We start from the raw sequence: 20,106 nt of genomic DNA on the forward strand, positions 1-20,106 counted from the left end.
AATGCCTATGCTGTATAATATGATTTTACATCAGAATATTTACCCTCAGGATCTGGAGTCATTAGGACTTCTACTTCTGTTGATAGGCTAGTGAAAAAATCCTTCAAGAAAAACAAGGCATCCTATAAAATAAAAAGCAGTATATACTAAGAAAAGGAAATTATTACATTGTTCATTATGCAATCACATGTAGAGGTGAAAAATACTAATAATACAGTATTTACTAGCTATAGTAATACTTAGTATTAATAGCATTAGTTATTCTAATTATTTTATATAATTATTCTGAACTCATTAGTTAGTATAATAATAAATAGTATACTAAACACTAATATTTGACTAACTAATCATTGTCAGATGGAATTTTTGAATATAAAACCCGAAGTACTGTATTATTAGCAAAGAACTTTTATCTTACAATCATATGTATTTGAGTTTCATAAACACACAATGTCTATGTATATGTGACACACAAAACACACTCAATACATAACTACTCATGCTTTGTTTTGCTAAAAGAAAAATATCTATATCCTACCAAACTGTCTAGGTTCCAAAACAAGTTTTTATTTCTCCACAGTAATTAAAAAAAAATATTCATAAAGTAAAGGGACATTCAAAATACTTTCAAAATTAATGAAAGAGTATCAAATACAAAGAGCTGAGAAAAGGGTAATGTGGTGGCCTAGAAATCAGGAGACTGAATTCTAGGTTTGCTTTAAGCATGAAAAACCAGCTGGGTGACTTTGGGCTAATCACTTTCAGCACGATTCACTTTGCAGGATTGTTGTTGAGGGGAAATGGGGGGCAGGAGCATTAGGTATGTTTGCTGCATTGACTAATGTATAAAAAGATTAAAAGAATATAATAATAATAAGCTTCTTCTTCTTCTTGTGCCATATCCGTCATCGGATGTCGGTGATCATGTTGGCGATCCTATTTTTATCAGCAGCCGCACAAAAAATGTGCCGCTGAGTTTTGTCCAACCAATTGAGTAATATTGGTCACCCATCTCCCCAACATGGTGTCTTCTTAACTAACCTGATCAATGTTGAGACGAAGTGGCATTAAAGATACCCGTAAACAACATTCTTGTGGTGATCTGCCAGACTCAGGACGAACATGCAATGCCTTAACTGTCAACTGTTAAATGAAACATATATTGGTTAACGTTGTCCTTTTACCAGTTGGGATCGTTTGTGACCCTGGGCATTATAGCTGATTTATTAACATGTAACATCGTTGTATGCTGCTCAAAGTCACTTTTGTCAGACGGGCACCCCATATAAATTGCTTAAATAAATAAATAAACAACAGAGGATTCATATAAATAATTACAATTTCTTTTCCTGCATTACAAGGCAAACATGAACAAAGCCAGTTTCACATTCGCAGTGTGTGTTGGTAGCTTTTAAACTCTATTTATATGGGTGAGTTTAGGATCTTATACCATTACTGGAATACACATGGATAGAAATGTCTTTGAGAGAACAGGAACATTTTGCTGTTAGTAATTTATGTCTATTCAAATATTTATAAGCATAATTAAAAATAATAGTATGTGAAGTTTCCAATCAATAACATTCCCTTATTATTAGAATTAAGATTATTGATCTGGGTAGAATAAATTAACCCTGATATATATGTGGCAAATTCTAGATTTCTTGGAGATAAATATTGTAATTACAATGTTTACTGATTTTATGTAACAGTTGTTATATTTAAATTCTTATCTAAGATTGTAATAACGTTTGCTATTGTTTTAGGCAATTTTCATTATAATGAATTATCCATTAGATTCCAAAGGTCCTTTTTCAAGAGGCACTATTTAGCCATTAGATCTAGCAATCTCTTCTTTAAAAAAGAAGTTCTTCACTATCAAATGTGTGTAGTATCAGGGCTGTGGATATTGATTTTGTCAGCATGTTATAGTAATTCTGCAAGAAGCTGGTAAAATCAGGATACAAACTCTGGCTAAAACATTATCAGACTGGATTTGAGTTATCAATCATTTGGATAACATAATATACCAATCATTCTGGATAAATATGCCTATTTTCCAAAAGAAGTATTCCAAAATCAGCTTCCACATTTTGGGGATGACAGAAATAGTGCAAGTGCAAGAGATTGAAAAATCCATCAAGAGCCTTTCTTCTAAATAAAATAAGTAAGTGTCCATCTGAGGGTGGATGCTTATTCCATGTTTGATGCATTCTCTAAATGGGATAGTCAAGATCCTAAGAAGTTGATATGCATACCTTAAATGCCCAAAATAGGTCTAAAGAAGTCAAATAGCTTTTCTCTTTTAAGTGACACTTAAAAGTAAAGCTCAGTAGTGAAATAGTCCTGAACTGACAACCTGTAAATGATGCACAGATGATAAAGAATACATACTTCTGCAGTGCTTGGTTGTTATTTATTTATTTATTTATTTAATTTCTATAGCTGCACATCTCAGTCAATGACTCTGGGTGACCTACAATTCAACGTATTATCTTTCTTTGTAATTTTCATAATTAAAATAGTCAGCAAATGTTTATGAGCTCTTACCATGTTAGAATGCGCCTTTCTGGGCATCTCCTTACTACAGTAAAGATAAAGAAATTTATTCATTTGAGATGTAGCCAAGCGATCTCTGATTTCAAGGTCTTGAACCATAAATATTTGACGAGATACAGGTTGTTCCAATACGCTGAGCTCACACTCTGGTTCACCTGATGGATATACCTCATGTTGGAATTTCACCTTTAAAAAAACAAGAGACAGGAAAAAGGGCAAATTTGATGGGTTATGGTTTTAGAGAAATAAAACAAATAATGTCATTTCCCCTCTTACCTTGCTTAACTGTATTTCTATCAAAAAATCAGGATTCCTTCCTTTTCCTCCACAGGCAGTACTACGTCCATGTCTTGTTGGGGTATGAGAAGGAGAACTCTGAGGACTACTGGATAAGAAGAAAATGTTTTGTTTAACAAATTACAATTTAAGAAGCAATCATTTCTGCTTAATATAATGCTAATTATCAGGCCTATATTACACATGCAGTCCAGTTACCCAATGACCTACAATGGTCAACAATACTTGATGCATTCAGGGAGCTCACAGTCATGGCTGGTAGACCATATCCTCTCTTTCAATGCTGCTGCCGCAGTTAGAAAAGAAAATGACTGAGAGGGTGCGTAGATTTCTGAATAACTGGAATTCTTTAAGTTAATATCTAATTTTGAGAAGTCTAATTCTCAGCTCCTGTGTGAAATCAGAAGGGACTGGTACTGAAATACTTACATATAACTTTTAGCTGGAGATATAGGTGTTATGTTTCCAAAATCCTTTCCTCCATAAAGATGCCAAATGAGTGAAATTTCTTTTACAACATAGCGCATGAGGGGAACAGGAAAATGCAGTGGTGTCTTGCTTGTATCTGCCTTTTTCACTGGTAAACTAAAATGGTTTTCTTTTATTATTATAGCATCTTCAACCATTGTTTTCACTACTGGCTCTTCTTCCTTATCCTAAAGAATTACAGACTATTAGCTGAAGGTGTATTTTTTTCTTTTTCCATTTTTTTTCATTTTCATACTTCCAGAAGTGGTTCTATAATTTGAAACTTCTTTTGCATTGTAAATATAATTATATATTACTCAAATGAAATAATGTAAAATGTAAAATTGGAACAGAGAAAAATAAAGTTATAAATTTATAAAAATATGATACATATTTTCAAAAGGTCAGTAATAGTACAAATTATTCAGAATCTTAATGTAGAATGAAACAGTGAATTATTTTATTCAAACTGATGAAAAGAGAGATATGATTTCAAGTACAGCCAAAATATTCTGTAAAAAGGGAGGTGAAATTTGGAATTAGTATTTCCTATGATTAATTTAGGTTTTATTTTTATCCAGTCATAAAATTAAAAAAATTAAACTAAACCAACTAATTCATCTTATCTCCTTAATCCAAGACAATTTAAGTTCACAATTGACAATTACTTTCTAAAACAGCTAATGGACAAAAATGACAAAACAAAATACTTAAAACTCGCTTAATATATACGAAAAGCAACTGTAGTTGCTTTTAATTTGTCTTTAATACAAGCCAAAAACACTGGTTAAAAGTCTGAAAATTTTCAATTTAGGCCAAGTCCCTCTAAATGGATAGATGGATGGATGGATGTATAAATATAATTGCTAAATGATATTCAATCACTCCATCAAGAATTCTAATATTTAGAATATTACAAATGTATATTTTGTTATTATTAACATTAATGTTAATGACTTTCCAGATGGTCATTTTACAGTATTTTAATAGTCATAATTTAATCTATGTATCCAAAAATCTACTTTCCGTTTTTAAATTTCTTATTTTTCAGTAGCATTAGGAGTTTCTTACAGAAATAACTGCCTTTGGTGCAAAAAGAATACAGAAGTCATCATTTTCAGAAGGTGCATCTCCTATAACTTCATTAATCATGTTGGGAGTAAATGATGCATAGATAGGACTCGGCTCTTGGGAGAGATTCCCACTTTCATCAGGAAATAGGAAAAGATCTGAACATGCTGGTGCTGGTGTTTGACTCTTTTCATCCATGCTTCCTAAAAGAAGAGAAGAGTAAAAGTTGAAAAAGTTCCAACTTTTCCATGTAATCAAGAGATTACCAAGATAGACTGACAACATCTGGATGCAATTCTTTACTCTTCTAATATAGCTGTGAGAAGATCAGAAATTAAGTATACTTTAGCATGTCACCCGAACTCTTAAATTGTGTCCAATCTTTACTGTTTTTAGTTTTTTACATGCCAAAAGTTGTTACAGAAAGAAGCAATAGTGAAGGACTGTAAAACAAATTAAAAGAATTTTTTGAAGATAACTTAGGTAAAGACACTTACTTAAGAATGGTATGGGATAAAAGTAGGATAAATTTATTTATTTATTTATTTATTTATTTATTCGATTTGTATACCGCCCTACTCCCGAAGGACTCAGGGCGGTGAACAGCCAAACAATAAAATAACATAGACATAAAAAATTTAAAAACCAGATAAAATCAAATTAAATTATTTTGGCCCAGACAGATTAAAACACCCCAATAATTTAAAAACAGATTAAAATTTACATATTTAAAAGGGAAAAGATTAGGCCAAGCCCGCCTGCTGGAATAAAAAGGTCTTCACAGCGCGGCGGAAGGTGCGCAGATCCGGGATCCTCCGTATCTCCGGGGGGAGCTCATTCCAGACGGTAGGTGCCCCCACAGAGAAGGCTCTCCCCCTAGGGGTCGCCAGCCGACATTGTTTGGCTGACGGCACCCGGAGGAGTCCCTCTCTATGAGAGCGAACTGGCCGATGGGAGGCTATTGGTGGTAGTAGGCGGTCCCGTAGATAACCAGGTCCTAAGCCATGGAGCGCTTTAAAGGTGGTAACCAAAACCTTGAAGCGCACCCGGAAGACCACCGGGAGCCAGTGCAGCTCGCGCAGGAGAGGTGTCACATGGGAGCGCCACGTCGCTCCCATTACCACCCGCGCGGCCGCACTCTGCGCCAGTTGGAGCCTCCGGGTGCTCCTCAAGGGGAGCCCCATGTAGAGAGCATTGCAATAGTCCAGGCGGGAGGTGACGAGGGCATGAGTAAATGAGTTAAAAACTTTGGCTATAATGTATAGATGGAGTAATGGGAAAATATGTGGCTGAAATTTACATTATGTTATGATCTTAAGGAACATTTTTATAAAATGATGTATCATTGGTATATGGCACCCGAGAAATTGTCTAGATTGTTTAAAAGTACTTCAAATTTACATTGGAAATATGAACAAGAAAGAATATTTTATCATGTTTCTCATGGATATGTAAAAAGCCAGAAAATTTTAGATTCAATACACTAATTCAGACGATTTTAAAGATTAATATACAATTGAAACTGGAGGCTTTTCTTTTGAGACTGATGGACAAACAATTAGAAAAAGACATGTTACTTTCTTTTTATATATGATCATTGCATCAAGATTGTTATACACAGAAAGATAGAAGGATTCAATATCATCCACAATAGAGCAATGATTGGCGAAGATGATGAACTTGAAGAAACGGCCAAATTTTTTGATCAGAGAAAAAAAACAATATCTATGTTTATGGTTGATTAGAAACCTCTTACAGATTTGTTGCATGAAATGGAAAAACAGAATTATGATTTATGGTTTTGATTATTAGAAAGAGTAATTATAGAAAAAACAAGAGTTGTATTCTAACCATAGAACAAGAGGTAAATTTATAATTGTACTTATCACTGTTGTAAAGAAAATCAAAAGCTAATTCTGTTTTCTTTCTTCCTTTGCTTTTGCACTCTTAGTTTTTTCAATGATTTCTTTTGTCTTAATATAGAATAAGTTTCTATGAATTTTTAATCTTCTTAAAATGTTAATAAAGTATTTAATACCCATAGGTGTGCAAATGATAAACATAATACAATGTGTTCAAAAAAATAAATATAAAACTTAATAGCTTTTGATTAAAAATAAAAGGCCAAATAGATTTACCATTAGCTTGTAGGTTAGAGGGGGAAAGCAATTGCTGGGTTTCGATCTCTTCCATAGCATCACTCATTAAATCACGTAAAATTTGTTGATCAGCTTCAGCAAGAACTGGTCCTTGGGAAGGTGGCAAACTAGAAGAATCTGCCTAAATAAGAAAATTATACAGAACCATATTTGAAATGGACACACAACAAACTTCTTCAGAAGTTACTCCTGAACATCCAAAAAAATAAAAAAAATAAAAATTAACTGTATTAATATGGACAAAACTAAATAATTAAAATTAGACGATTCCTGGGAGGTAAGGTGTAAGGGTTAAGAGAAATATATATTTATACCTTCACATTCTGTTTGGTCACTCCAGAAGTGCACTCCATTTTAGCAGGAGGATTCAAATCACCATAACTTGCAATATATTGTATAAGATTCATCAATGCAGCACATGAATCTGAGCATGTTCGAATGTGGATAACATCACTAGAACAATGTAGTTCAAAATATGGATTGCTCTGGGCAACAGAAAGTAAAACAAGTAAAACATTTTTCCCTTTGAAAACTACACTTATATTTACCAACAAACAAAACATGTACGCTTAGAAGACCACCCCAGTGTAGTTGTTAAAGCATCAGGTTACAAATGAGGAGATAGCGAGCTCTAATTCCACTTTAGGCATGAAAGCCAGCTGGGGTAAGTCATTCTTTCAGTCCAATTCACCTCACAAAGTTACTACTGTGGGGTAAAAACAGGAGGAGGAAGGAGTATTAAGATATATTCACCACCTTTTATAAAAAATAAAAAACACAGACAACAAAAATTTAAAAAGAGTATATTCGGGAATCCAATACAATTTTTACTGATTTTCATTTTCATTGTAAATAAACCCCTCTTTACTTTGTAAATAAGTCCCCTAAAAATTATTTATTTATTGATTTGTTTGTTTGTTTATTTATGTGTGTGTGTTTTATATATGTTCAAAATTAGACTTATTTTGTCAAAATTGTAAATAAATAATTTAGTTTTTTTGTTTTAATTTACCCTCTCTTCACCAGATTCAGGTTTCACTGTCCTTATGGTCAGTTCCAACAGTCCCATATCCATAACTTGAACATAATCTGGAAAAAAAGAATAAAAAGATCTGCTTTAATACTGCTTCTTTGTTTAAAAAAAGAAAACTACTTAAGTCTTTTTAAATTCAGTTTCCATATTAATGAATAGTAAACCCCCTAACCATTTTCAACTTTTGTCATTTCCTCTATTATACAATACATAGTTTAATGTTCAAGGTGTTGGTTGCCACCTTTAAAGCGCTCCATGGCATAGGACCTGGATATTTACGAGACCTCCTTCTGCCTCCGATAGCCTCCCACCGACCAGTACGCTCCCACAGAGAGGGTCTCCTCAGGACGCCCTCGGTTAGGCAGTGTTGACTGGCGACCCCCAGGGGGAGAGCCTTCTCTGTGGGAGCACCTGCCCTCTGGAACGAGCTGCCCCCGGAGATTCGTCGGATTTCCGACCTCCGTACCTTCCACTGCGCCCTTAAAACGCTATTATTCCATCAAGCAGGGCTGGCCTAAAATATTATTTTAATGGGTTATTGTGTTTTAGATGATTGGCCAAACTATTTAATAATTTTAAATTGTTTTTAACTTTTATATTGCGGGTTTTTATCTTGGCTGTACACCACCCTGAGTCCCTTTGGGAGAAGGGCGGTATAAAAATTTGATAAATAAATGAATAAATAAATAAATGAATGAATAAATAAATAATGTGATTTGTACCAATTTACATCATTTGCATGAAGTAAACTGCCAAATATACTTCAGTAACAACATATTTCTTTATTTCCAGGGTGAATCCTAAATAGTTGTTTGCTCAGTTGCATCCAATGACTGTTAAATGGGGGTCAGTTAAATTGAGGTTACACCATAATGTAATTTCCTCCTACTTAATGACCTTTTAGCTTTATTTGTCCAAGCCACCTGCTTCTTATGCACTTCTCACTATATACAAAATATATTACAATTAATATTCAAACCCATTCTAATCTAGAGAAAATAAGCAGATAAATCAACAGACATTGCATTCATCTTTAAGGGGTGTTATTTCACTTCTGATTGGGAATAAATTTAATCAGCATATACATATATGGCCATTACTGTGTCCAACAGTCAGTGTCCAAGCTACTCTTCCCTCCCACATTCCTCATTTTTTTTCTATCAAATATTCTGTATCCTTGCTATGATTCCTTTCCTGCTAGGCTGGGAAACAATAAACATTTCATCCTGACTCAGCATGGAAGAATAGAGAGCAGAAGAGAAGGTAAATGGATGTATATATGGAACTAAATCTGCAAATATCCAGAAGGAAACTGGGCAAATTGGATAGGAAAGCGAGAACATTAAAAAAAAAAAAATAAGGAAGTGAGGCAAATAATTGAATGTGTATGTGTAAGGATAGAAAGATAAAGAAGGAATAGATCTTTGAGATCTGTTTCAATGCCCTGTTATTGTAGAAGAAAATATATACAAATGAAGCACTGAGAAAAAGAGTACCTTAAATCTGAGTTGGTTCTGATCATTTTTAGACTTTCATGAGTTTTAGCTCCAAAGTGTGTCACTATTTGCATTTCTGGCTTCAGCTAGAAAGATTATTTGTCACCATAGATGTCTTTTAAGATTAGACGACGGCTATAGTGTCTTTATGTACTCAAGAAAACTAGAGATCCAGTTGACATTTTATTAACCAATCCTATATGCTTAATATTGTAACACTTTTCAATATCCTAACTGGTTATGTTTGATTCTCTGGGTTCATTTCAACTGCGAAATACACTTACCTTTTTGGAGATTCACAGTAGCATTACTTTTGTCAGATAAATGCAAAGCAGCCTCATCCAAGATTATCCTACAGCCAAAAAACCCTAAATTGTGTATTTGGTATATAAATAAATGATGCATTTAACCACTTGACTAAAGAATACAAATGTAATCATCTTCTTAACTTTGCACTGTTATTGAATTTGTTCTGATAAGGCAGTTTAACTACAAATAGGAATAGATTCTCAAAGTGAAAACAAAATTGACACGCACTGTTCATTAAACTGCAACTGGGAAGATCACAAAAAACCACACACAAGCAAATAAAGTCTTTGGTTGTCAGGAAAAAGTGAGAAACTACTAATGAACTTTAAGTATATGTAATGGAAAAAATTATGGAATTGTTCAAATACCAATTTAAGTTTTAATGGAGTCAAAGCTTCCTTAAAACCATGTTTATGTCTTCAAACTATAATTCTGTAGGCCAGAAACCAAGGGAAGGACAACATGTACAGGAAAAAAAAATTTTTTAAGTTGAAATTGTTGTTATTGAAAACCTTACAAATATTTTAAAACAAGAATATATGCATACCACATGTTTTGTCCCATTTCTTTTCTATGTCAGTTCCAAATTCATGTTTTAAAAACAGAAGACACTATGGTCAAAAAAAGGATGATTCAACAAATATTAACAATTATAGATTTACAATGGATTTTTGTGACTTATGAAAAATTCAAACATTGAATTTCATTAAACGTTCATCTTCAAACTCATATATGGTTTCATATATGAGTTTGAAGATTTGAAGTTTGAAGAATTGTAATGCTCTCTACATGGGGCTCCCCTTGAGGTGCACCCGGAGGCTCCAACTGGCGCAGAGTGCGGCCGCGCGGGTGGTTATGGGAGCAACATGGAGCTCCCATGTAACACCTCTCCTGCGCGAGCTGCACTGGCTCCCGGTGGTCTTCCGGGTGCGCTTCAAGGTTCTGGTTACCACCTTTAAAGCGCTCCATGGCTTGGGACCTGGTTACTTACGGGACCGCCTACTACCATCATCAGCCTCCCACCGACCAGTACGCTCCCACAGAGGGGCTCCTCCAGGTGCCGTTGGCCAAACAATGTCGGCTGTCGGCCCCTAGGGGGAGAGCCTTCTCTGTGGGGGCACCGACGATCTGGAATGAGCTCCCCCCAGAGATACGGAGGATTCCGGATCTGCGCACCTTCCGCCGCGAGTTGAAGACGCTTTTATTTCATCAAGCTGGCCTCGCCTAAATCTTCTCCCTTTTAAGTGTAAATTCTAAATTTTAATGGATTTTAAAATATGGGTATTTTAAATTATGGGTATTAATTCAGCCAAATTTATTTAATTCATTTTATTCGATTTTAAATTTTGTATATCTATGTGTTTTATTTCATGGCTGTGCACCGCCCTGAGTCCTTCGGGAGTAGGGCGGTATAGAAATTCAATAATAAATAAAAAAAAAAATATTTTTATAACACCTAAAATAAAATATAAAGGTAAAACTGAGGCTATTGGCCTTTTAAATGTTACCTGAGAGTAGAAGATGATTTATCCAGTGCCATGCTACTTGAAATGCTAAATGTTTCAACAGTAAGAAGACATCTAGTTGGTAAAAATAAAGGCCTGCCAAAAAAAAGAAAAATCCCACCAATGTTATTTCCAAAAATTTGAACCAAAGTATTTAAGAGATTTAAGGCTGACAACAATCGCCATAATATGCTACTCTGAATATTCTCATTTAACTTACTTGTAATTCAGAGCACAGCTCCAGAGATGGACGTGAAATGTTGTAATGGAGGCTGGAGGATTATATCCCAATACAGGTTCATCAGAAATATTCAAAAAATACAAAATCTATAATTACAAAAGCATAAAAGACCCATTGATTTCCAATTATTCACAATTTAAGGCCACTTCACAACATATATTAAAAAGTGAAATACTGGATGCAGTGGTAGCTTGCATAGTTTTACTATCCTACTGCAGCTTTGCTCGTTCAAATCTTGTTCCTTACTATGCTAGAGCAAAACCTTCCAGTGTAGGTTTCTAGGAGGCACCCAGGCCTCAGGGATGGGTGAGAAGTAGAATATGCTTTGAGGAGCATACAGAGCTCTGCTAAACTGTTTCTGGATAGAATCTTTCATTTAAGCTCATAAGAACTTACTGAGGCTGCGGAGCAGTTTTTTTTAACACATTTTAATACTAATAAAGAAGTTAGAAAACAAGGATGGTGAAAAATAGCCGCAAAATTAAAATGTTGCAATGCTTTTAAGATATATTTTTATAAATTTATATTTTATCCAATATTACAAGTAAGTCCTCAACATATGATCACGACTGGGACTGCAATCTTGATCGCTCAGTAAAATAGTGGTTAAGCAAAATGTCACTTTGACCAAATTTGCTCAACTACTGCAATCCTGGTTGTGGCTGTTAAGTGAACTCGTAGGACTTTAAGCGGATACAGTCCCAAGGAGCAATGAAGTAGCTCAGATGGGTGGGAGAGGCCCTGGGAGGCAGTGTGCAAGTTCAGGAATGAAGTGCCGCATTTCTTGGCAGCAATGTTGATGCAGAGGCCTGTAGGCCTTCAGCAGTCTTTGCCACTTGCCTCTGCTCCCAGGCCATGACTTCAGCCCTAACCCCATTGCTCCCACTGAAAAATGCTGCCCAATTTCCCACAACCACCTATTTCCTTTGTGACCTAGATTGCATGCCCTGCAGCATTTGGCTGTAATGCTAGGACTAAACTCAAAACAAAGACCCAGGGCCATCAGTAGTCTCAGTTAGTTGTCACTCCCCCAGGCCTCATCTTCACCCCTAGCACTACTGCTACCACTGATAAATGTTGTGTGCTGTTCTTCAAGGTGTACAAGCCTGAGGGGACAGCGTGATTGCCCTGGCTGCCACCCTCCGCCCCTCTGATCTGCTTTGTACCACTCACCTTCAGCTATTTTTCTCTTCCTGCTGAAAGGCCTGGCCAACATATCTAAAACAGCTTGTGTTTGTGCCAGACCTTCTTTCTGCAAGCCACCATGCATCATTCTGCAAGCCTTGCGCAGTTTGGAGAATGAGGCTATGGAAACACCTAAAGTCTCTGTGATCCAGAGTTGAAAATCCTCCCTGTCAAAATCCGAGCAGGATTTTTAGTACTGAGTGGAGATGTAAGTTTCTCTGATCCAAAACTGAAACTCCTCCGTGGCTAAAAATCCTGCTTGGATTTCAGCATGGACCTTTTTCGTCAGCCCCCTGAAACTAGAGGGACTTCTCTTAGCAGGGGACAGTGGCACTTGACTTTCTGGGGAAGCTGGCAGGGAAGATTGCAAATGGTGATCTCATAATCATGGGCACTTGGCAACTAGTTTTATGTGCAAAAGTGTAGCAAGTGTCACAATTGTGACTGTTGGGCTGCTGCAATGGCCATAACTTCAGGTCATAAGTCATCTTGTTCAGCACCTTTGTAATTTCAAATGGTCACTGAGCGACTGGTCATAAGACAAGGATGACCATAAAAATAATGCTATTGTTCAGGATGTAGACTTTCTTTCAAGTAAATAATGTCATTCTCCCAGCCGACTTTTTCTTTAGCAATATATGCTCTACATTCCATGGAGTATATTTAAGTTGTCATTAGGCATTTTTATCTAATTAAGGATTTTTCTGTTAATACCTGAGAATATCTATAATGTTTCTCAGTGGTTTCATTTGGCTGTGAGGTCATTAGACTGAGTGACGAGTAATTGAAAACAAAAAACAATTAGCAGAGTGATATACCTGTTCATGCCAGCTTAAACCAGAAGGAAGCACTCTATGCTGCAGTGTGGCTCCTCTTAACCCAAGTGCAACTAAAAACTCCTAGAAAACAAAGTATATCTTGTTAGTTTAACGGTTTGAAATATTTGGAATTAAATGAACATCATAACCTATCCTTTCTTTTGACACTAACAATGCCAATAATGTTAGTAGCATAACAAGAACTATGTAAACAGTATAAGAAGTTAGTATCTGACTGGAAATTCAAAGACTTTATAGTGCAGTGATAGAGTGGTACCTTCCAGAATTGTTGGACTAGAAGTCCAGGTAACCCTAACAGGCAGAGCCAAATTATGGGTTCAAATTCTTACCTGACTCTATTTACCAGTCATTTTCCTATAATACAATCTTATCCAATGCATTTACTGTGAGGATAAAATGGGATGGCGGAGTGGGGAGTGTTATTTCTATATGCTATCCTAAGCTCTCACAGAAAAGCCAAAATATAAATGTATTGATAGATAAATAAGTTAATTCTAAATACAAACCTTTGTATTTGTTTCCGATTTATTTGACTGTATTTTAACGGCAACTGACAACATGCTTAGGCATTCTGCTCCTACACCGTCTGAAAAAGCTGTATTAGGACCTTCTTCTTCCGAAAAATAAATAGTAGGTTCTAGCCAATGTGGATGTGTTGCACTTGGCAGTTTTATCTCAGACAGAGAGACTGTCTCTTCTACCACTCCTGCAAAAGAATGATTTGTTTATTACTTCAAGCAATCTGGAATGTAGAATGAAAACACACATTCTATCTTTCAGAATAAATGAAGATAGACAAAGTCTGGTAATATTCATAATGACTGTGAATGCACACACCCCGCCCCCCCACACGCCCCACGCCCCCAGCAGCAGAAACCCGATGACCAGCTGGCTGGTGGGAGGCATGCCAGTGGTTGGTTACTCCCGGTTCTGTCCGGTTCTTTAGAACTGGTAGTAAAAGCGGCAGGAGGCTCCATCCACCCGCCCGGATATCATAATTGATGATCTGCGCATGTGCAGAAGCGCATGCGCAAGCGAGGCAAGCAAATGTGCACTCCCGTTGCAAACCAATAGTAAAGTAAAATCTACCCGAGGCACGCACGCATGAGCGGCGGAGCTGAACTGGGGCAACAGTTCACATACCCACAGAGAGGGCACTGCATGCCACCTGTGGCACGCATGCCATATGTTCGCCATCACGGCATTATACTATCCAGTTTTGACATAATTATTCCAAATTATTTCCATTCTTCTCTGTATATATGGTTTTATAAATCACTAAAATTCTAATTAAATATAAACTAATGATATCAAAATATGAGTTGTGAGATTAGGCAGCATATAAATGGGGATGGATGAATTAAGTACATCAACTATTGACCTTTTAAGTTTTGTTCCATAAGCAAAATTAAAGTCATGGTATATTCTTAAAAAAATTCCTAGCTGCAATTTTCTGAATGAAATGTAATTAAATATAATTCTATTTTTAGCAACACAGTAGTACAAAATGAATCTTTTAATACTAGCAAAAAGTTACATTTGCATTTTTTTCCTAAAATTATAATAAGTTTTATGATTTTCACTATCTTTTCAAAAAGTTGAACACAAATTCATACACTAATATTTCAATTTCATACCTTGATGATATAAGTTGAGACTATTAGAATGGAGACATATATAATGTTTGTCTTCAAAACCTTCATACTTGGTTACACAAAATAAAGAACCGTTACAAAATTCAAACCAAAATTCTCCATGTTTGTCTTCAAATACTCTTCCATCATCCTGCTACAGAAATAGTGAAAAATGTATATTAACATCATTTGCTGATTGAATCTGATAGTCTTTGTTTTAGAATGAATTGTATTATTCATAAGAATATTATGCTACTTAATACACATAAAGACATCCATGATCTGATACTGACACCTGCTGTTCTGTCTATAATATGCAGCTTTCTTAGTGGTATTATTGAAATGATCTCTGCTGCCTTCTGAAGATCTTTTTTTCTTCTCAATGTAATCAATAGCCCTGGACTTCCCAAGTGCTCCCTTAACAGCTGTACTAACAGCTAGTTTTGTTTTTTGTTTTTTTAAAAAAAGGAAAAATGGTGGTGGGGGGGGGGGGGGGTTGGCCAAATGTCAGCATACCAAAATAGTGTTTTATACATACAATCCCACTAGTCCAACCCACAGTAGTTATTCCTACTTAGATATCTCACCTTGATGTCTGTGAATATTGACAATAATCCATGGTTTATATTTAAAAGAAGTGAAAGAAAATTCTGTGTGCTTCTGTTTTGCAACTCGGTTTTTTTCCTTCTCCGGGAACAATAATTAGAATCAAGAGTGGAGAAATATTGTAATGTTTCCTCCTCAGAACCACTCTCATCATCTATAAAACCAATTAAACATTTAATTAGTGAAACTAATCAAGATAACTGGTTCACTATATACTTAGGTAGACAGTATACCTAGATCGAGAATATTTATGCACAGATTTTCCCAGTGTTAATTCTTAAATTCTTTTAAATAGATTACCATAAATACGTACACATATTTTTGTTTAACAGAGTAACATTGGATATATATTTTATGCGATACATTACCATAATGAATAGTAGATTTGAACTGGCTAAAACTGTCTTTGCTAAATGTGTTGATCAGCTGGCTGGCGACTGAAATCCCAACACCATATGAAATATTCTCAAATGTTTCTACAGGAGAGGGAGCTGTGGGTTCCCACAATAGTAGATCATTACTAATCCTAGAAAGAAAGAAAAAACTCTGATATTAACTAAGTGAATATGGGAATAAAATGAATCATGACAAATCTAGGCTGTGGAAAAATATTTTTAAAACGATTAACCGTATGAAACTCGATAATATATCCTAACAGAGGAGTGAACCTATGCATCAGAGAAACACCTGTACATCAGATAAATATAGGTTGGTCATTTATCTTTCCTTCTCTTACTTGCTATATTTGTCAAATGTATTTGGAAGAAACATTAAGATAAGACAAACAGGGTGACTGTCTTGCAACTCGACATGTGAATGTGCACTGTTAGTCCTTAACTTATGATAACAATTGAGACCAAAAATTTGGGTTGTTAAGTGAGGCCTTTGTTAAGTGAGTTTTGCTCCATTTTACAATCTTTCTTACCACAGTTGTTAAGTGAATCATTGCAGTTGTTAAGTTAGTAACATGGTTGTTAAATGAATCTGGTTTCCCCATTGACTTTGCTTATAAGAAGGTCGCAAAAGGTGATCACATGATCTCAGGACACTGCAACCGTCACAAATATGAACCAGTTGCCAAGCATCTGAATTTTGATCACGTGATCCTGGTGATGCTGCAATAGTTGTAAATGTGAAAAATGGTCATAAGTCACTTTTTTCAGTGCTGTTGTAACTTTAAATGGTCAATAAATGAACTGTTGTAAGTCAAGGACCACCCGTAATATACTTCTTTAGAAATAGCATAGATGCACACTAAGATATGAATATGGTTCAAATATTTGCCAGAAATCAGGAATCAATTTATAGGCTGGTGCTCCAAAATACCTCATGCTTTTTCTTTGAAAAACTAAGTATCCTACACTTCCCTGTAATTGCTGAAAATATCTCTCAGCAGGCTGAAGAATTTTGAAGATCATGTGGAAGGTATCATAACGGGCTGCAGGGGAAGAAAGTTGCCTTCCCAGGTTTTTATTTCAAAATGTCTCTGATGGATCCCAAAGACCTTTAATTTTATACTTACCTATTGTAAAGTTTCTCATAAAAACTCTTGTTTGGTAATGTTAAATAAACATTTGGCAACATGAGTTCTAACACATAATGGGAATTGCTGATTGCTTTATCTTGAAACTCAGTCATCTCCACCGCATCTCCTGGCATCACCATCTAGAAATGAAACAAATGGGGAAAATAAAAGAGAGACAGAAATAATCAAACCAGAAGTACAAACAGGAATGCAAGCTCTAGTATCAATTTTAGCATATCCTCTTTCCAGAAAAAAATGGGCATATTTTCAAATAAACCTTGTTTAAAATTAATTCAATTTAAAAATTAAAATGGTTAAAATATTTATCCCAATTTTGTTGTTTCTTCAACACAGACCAATCAATTAATGTGAGATTTGAGATGATAAGGGCTACCAAAACATTTTGAACCTAGAGCCGTGATGGCGAACCTATGGCACGTGTGCCACAGGTGGCATGCGGAGCCATATCTGTGGGCACGCATTGCCCTAGCTCAGCTCCAGCATGCATACGGGTGCCAGCCAGCTGATTTTCGGGCTTTCCGGGCCCACTGGAAGTCAGGAAAGGGGCCGTTTCCGGCCTCCGGAGGGCCTCTGGGGGGTGGGGAAGTCTGTTTTCGCCCTCCCCAGGCTCCAAGAAATCCTCTGGAGCCTGGGGAAGGCGAAAAAACGGGACTACCGGGCCCACAGGTAACCTTTTTGCCTTCGCGTGCCAAAAGCAGGGGGAACGCGAAGGGGGAGCGCACGCGCATGTGCAGGGGGAGGGGTATGGGGGAATTGAATTATGAATTGGGGGGGGAATTGAATTATGGGTGTGGGCTGTGGCATTCTGGGACAGCTATGCCTATATAACACCTTTGTTCTGTGAGTTGCACTAATTACTATTAACTTCTGGGTACAATTCAAGATTGTGATTATTTTTAAAGTCCTGCAATACATAGAGCCTAATTACTTGAGGAATCATCTACCCTTCAGTAATGTCTGCCTGTCCTTTTATGAGCCAACAGAATCAGCTTGCTTTAGGGTTCCTTCAATTAAGCAGTATAATCTAGTTGGATCCAGGAAGTGAGTCTTCACTGTTGCTGTACCTGTTTTCTGGAATAACATACCCCTGGAGATCCATAAAGCCCTCACTCTACTCTCCTTTAAATGAACTTTAAAAACTTGGCTATTCCTCCAAGCTTTACGTCATCAGGCTGATTTAAGACAGGTAGGATTTTTTCTTTCTATCTCCTTCCTTCAAGCTATTGCTGTATTTTTCTTATATTCTATTGTTTTCTATTTTTGATTGTAAAGCCATCCACAGTGAGAGTTAGACTTAGAATAACTTTATTATCACTTTGAATGTACACTAATTCGTGTACATTAAAATGAAATTTCGTTGCACACAGCTCTCAAAGAGTCTCCACCTCCATTATACATTACATAAACATGAAAAAACAAATGAACAAGCACACACACACACACACACACACACACACACACACACAATTATGCATATACCCACATATATTATATGACAAGGAGAAACAACAGTGTTTAGTTTGGATGTATACATGTACATGGCGAGAAAAACGAATCAAGCTGAGTACAGTTGTTCTGTAGCCTAGAAATGTTATGGATGAATGGATAAATACTGGGTTTTCCAGTATTTTACTATCAACAATGTCAAGATATAATTGTAAATGAAGCAGCACAGAATTAATTCTAAATTCCTAAATTGAAATCAGGCTGTGCTTACTTGGCATTATTCTTTTCGTTAGTTTCATTTGTTATGCTACTACAGTTTGAGATTATGATACAAATACGCTTTAAAAAACATACCATGTAAACTTCCAAAATCATATAATGATCTCTAAACATGAACATTTATCCTACCTCTTCATTCTCAAACATTACTCTACGAGAGGAAAAGGGAGATGGTTCTGGTCTTCTAAGATCGCACAGCTCCTTCAGGGATTGACATCCTCCTTCTTCTTCCTCATGAAAATGACCATCAATTTCCTCCTCTTCCTCTGGAGCCATTCTTTCCAAAATGGAGTGTACAGCAAGTGGGTTTATTTTCAGTACAATCCTGTTTTCCAAACAAGCAAATTAACACAGCAAATTCCCAAAATATTAAATATTATATTGTTATGAAAGGTAAGCAGGAAACATCATACATCTTTTTCATTCCTTTTCTTATACCACCCCTTTTCACCTTGTATTGTCAAGTGTTCTCATTTGATTTTTTATATGTCACATATTTTTTAATGTCTTTATAAGCTCACAACATGATGTGCTAATTTGTAAAGTGTCTCAATTATATTTTTATCCTTGATGTTTTAAATCAGAGTTCCTCAATCTTTCTGGGTGCGATGCTTGCATCACCAGTAACACCTGTGTGGCACTCATGGCAACGGTAACACAAGTGGGGGGGGGGGTGCGCATGCACACACTGGCCAGCCACTCACATGGCCCAGTGGCCAACAGATTGCAGCCTGGTAGTGGGCCACGGCCCACAGGTTGGGGGACCCTTATTTTAAATGATTATAGCATATATATCTTAGAGAAATTATGATGGATTGAGATGATGGGACTTAATTTACCTTGGCAAATCTGGAAAAGGCTTAGCAGGGACAGATCTTGTTAATAATTGGATAGGAGGGTACCAGAAAACCCCACGGATGTAAATTAAAGTAGGAAATTTAAATATATTCTAGCAGAAACAATGGCAAATCACTTGTATTATTGCCATAGAAGCATAGAGTTCCATGCTTGACTTAAGAAATGTTTAACCTGGGGGTATGGTAAAACACCTCCACAGCAATAGGGGACACATCCAATTTATAAATATAAATTAAAAAATACAATATCCAACTGTTACAATTGCATTCAACTGTTTTTGCAAATTTGTCAGAGTATAATTAATTTGGTTTTAATTATATGATTTTTGGGTAGAAAACCCAAGATTTACACAGGGAATAAATGTAACAGATATTGTGTTGACAGTGAATCAACATTTTAAGAATGCAGGAAGAAGATGAAATATCTTGCTTTACCGTGGCCAGTCAAAATTGTCTGATGAAACCATTTCTCCAAGAACACCACTGGAAACTTTAAAAAACTGTGTAGCAGACTGGTCTTTGTTCTCTTCAAATGATCCTGCAACAAAAACAGAGAAAATAATTACATATGTTCCT

General features: G+C 36.0%; 1 protein-coding gene across 1 annotated transcript in view; it reads right to left on the reverse strand.

Moving 5' to 3' along the window:
• Positions 1-20,106, reverse strand: part of ATG2B (autophagy related 2B) — a 56,693-nt gene that overhangs the window by 9,550 nt on the left and 27,037 nt on the right. Inside the window, exons 16-35 of the mRNA XM_070941624.1 lie at positions 19,966-20,068; positions 18,803-18,998; positions 16,925-17,067; positions 15,771-15,928; positions 15,384-15,556; positions 14,800-14,950; positions 13,669-13,868; positions 13,142-13,222; positions 11,118-11,224; positions 10,901-10,993; positions 9,368-9,435; positions 7,567-7,643; positions 6,869-7,039; positions 6,534-6,675; positions 4,396-4,598; positions 3,286-3,512; positions 2,836-2,944; positions 2,551-2,745; positions 1,042-1,143; positions 44-122 (exon numbers count right to left, since the gene is read on the reverse strand). Of these exons, the coding sequence (XP_070797725.1) occupies positions 44-122; positions 1,042-1,143; positions 2,551-2,745; positions 2,836-2,944; positions 3,286-3,512; positions 4,396-4,598; positions 6,534-6,675; positions 6,869-7,039; positions 7,567-7,643; positions 9,368-9,435; positions 10,901-10,993; positions 11,118-11,224; positions 13,142-13,222; positions 13,669-13,868; positions 14,800-14,950; positions 15,384-15,556; positions 15,771-15,928; positions 16,925-17,067; positions 18,803-18,998; positions 19,966-20,068 (2,778 nt within the window). The remainder of the gene's footprint in view (positions 1-43; positions 123-1,041; positions 1,144-2,550; positions 2,746-2,835; positions 2,945-3,285; positions 3,513-4,395; positions 4,599-6,533; positions 6,676-6,868; positions 7,040-7,566; positions 7,644-9,367; positions 9,436-10,900; positions 10,994-11,117; positions 11,225-13,141; positions 13,223-13,668; positions 13,869-14,799; positions 14,951-15,383; positions 15,557-15,770; positions 15,929-16,924; positions 17,068-18,802; positions 18,999-19,965; positions 20,069-20,106) is intronic.

This window comes from Pituophis catenifer, unplaced genomic scaffold (assembly GCF_029215685.1).
Source record: "Pituophis catenifer annectens isolate HBS135680 unplaced genomic scaffold, rPitCat1.0.hap2 SCAF_1, whole genome shotgun sequence".
In the NCBI taxonomy this organism is placed as follows: domain Eukaryota; kingdom Metazoa; phylum Chordata; class Lepidosauria; order Squamata; family Colubridae; genus Pituophis; species Pituophis catenifer.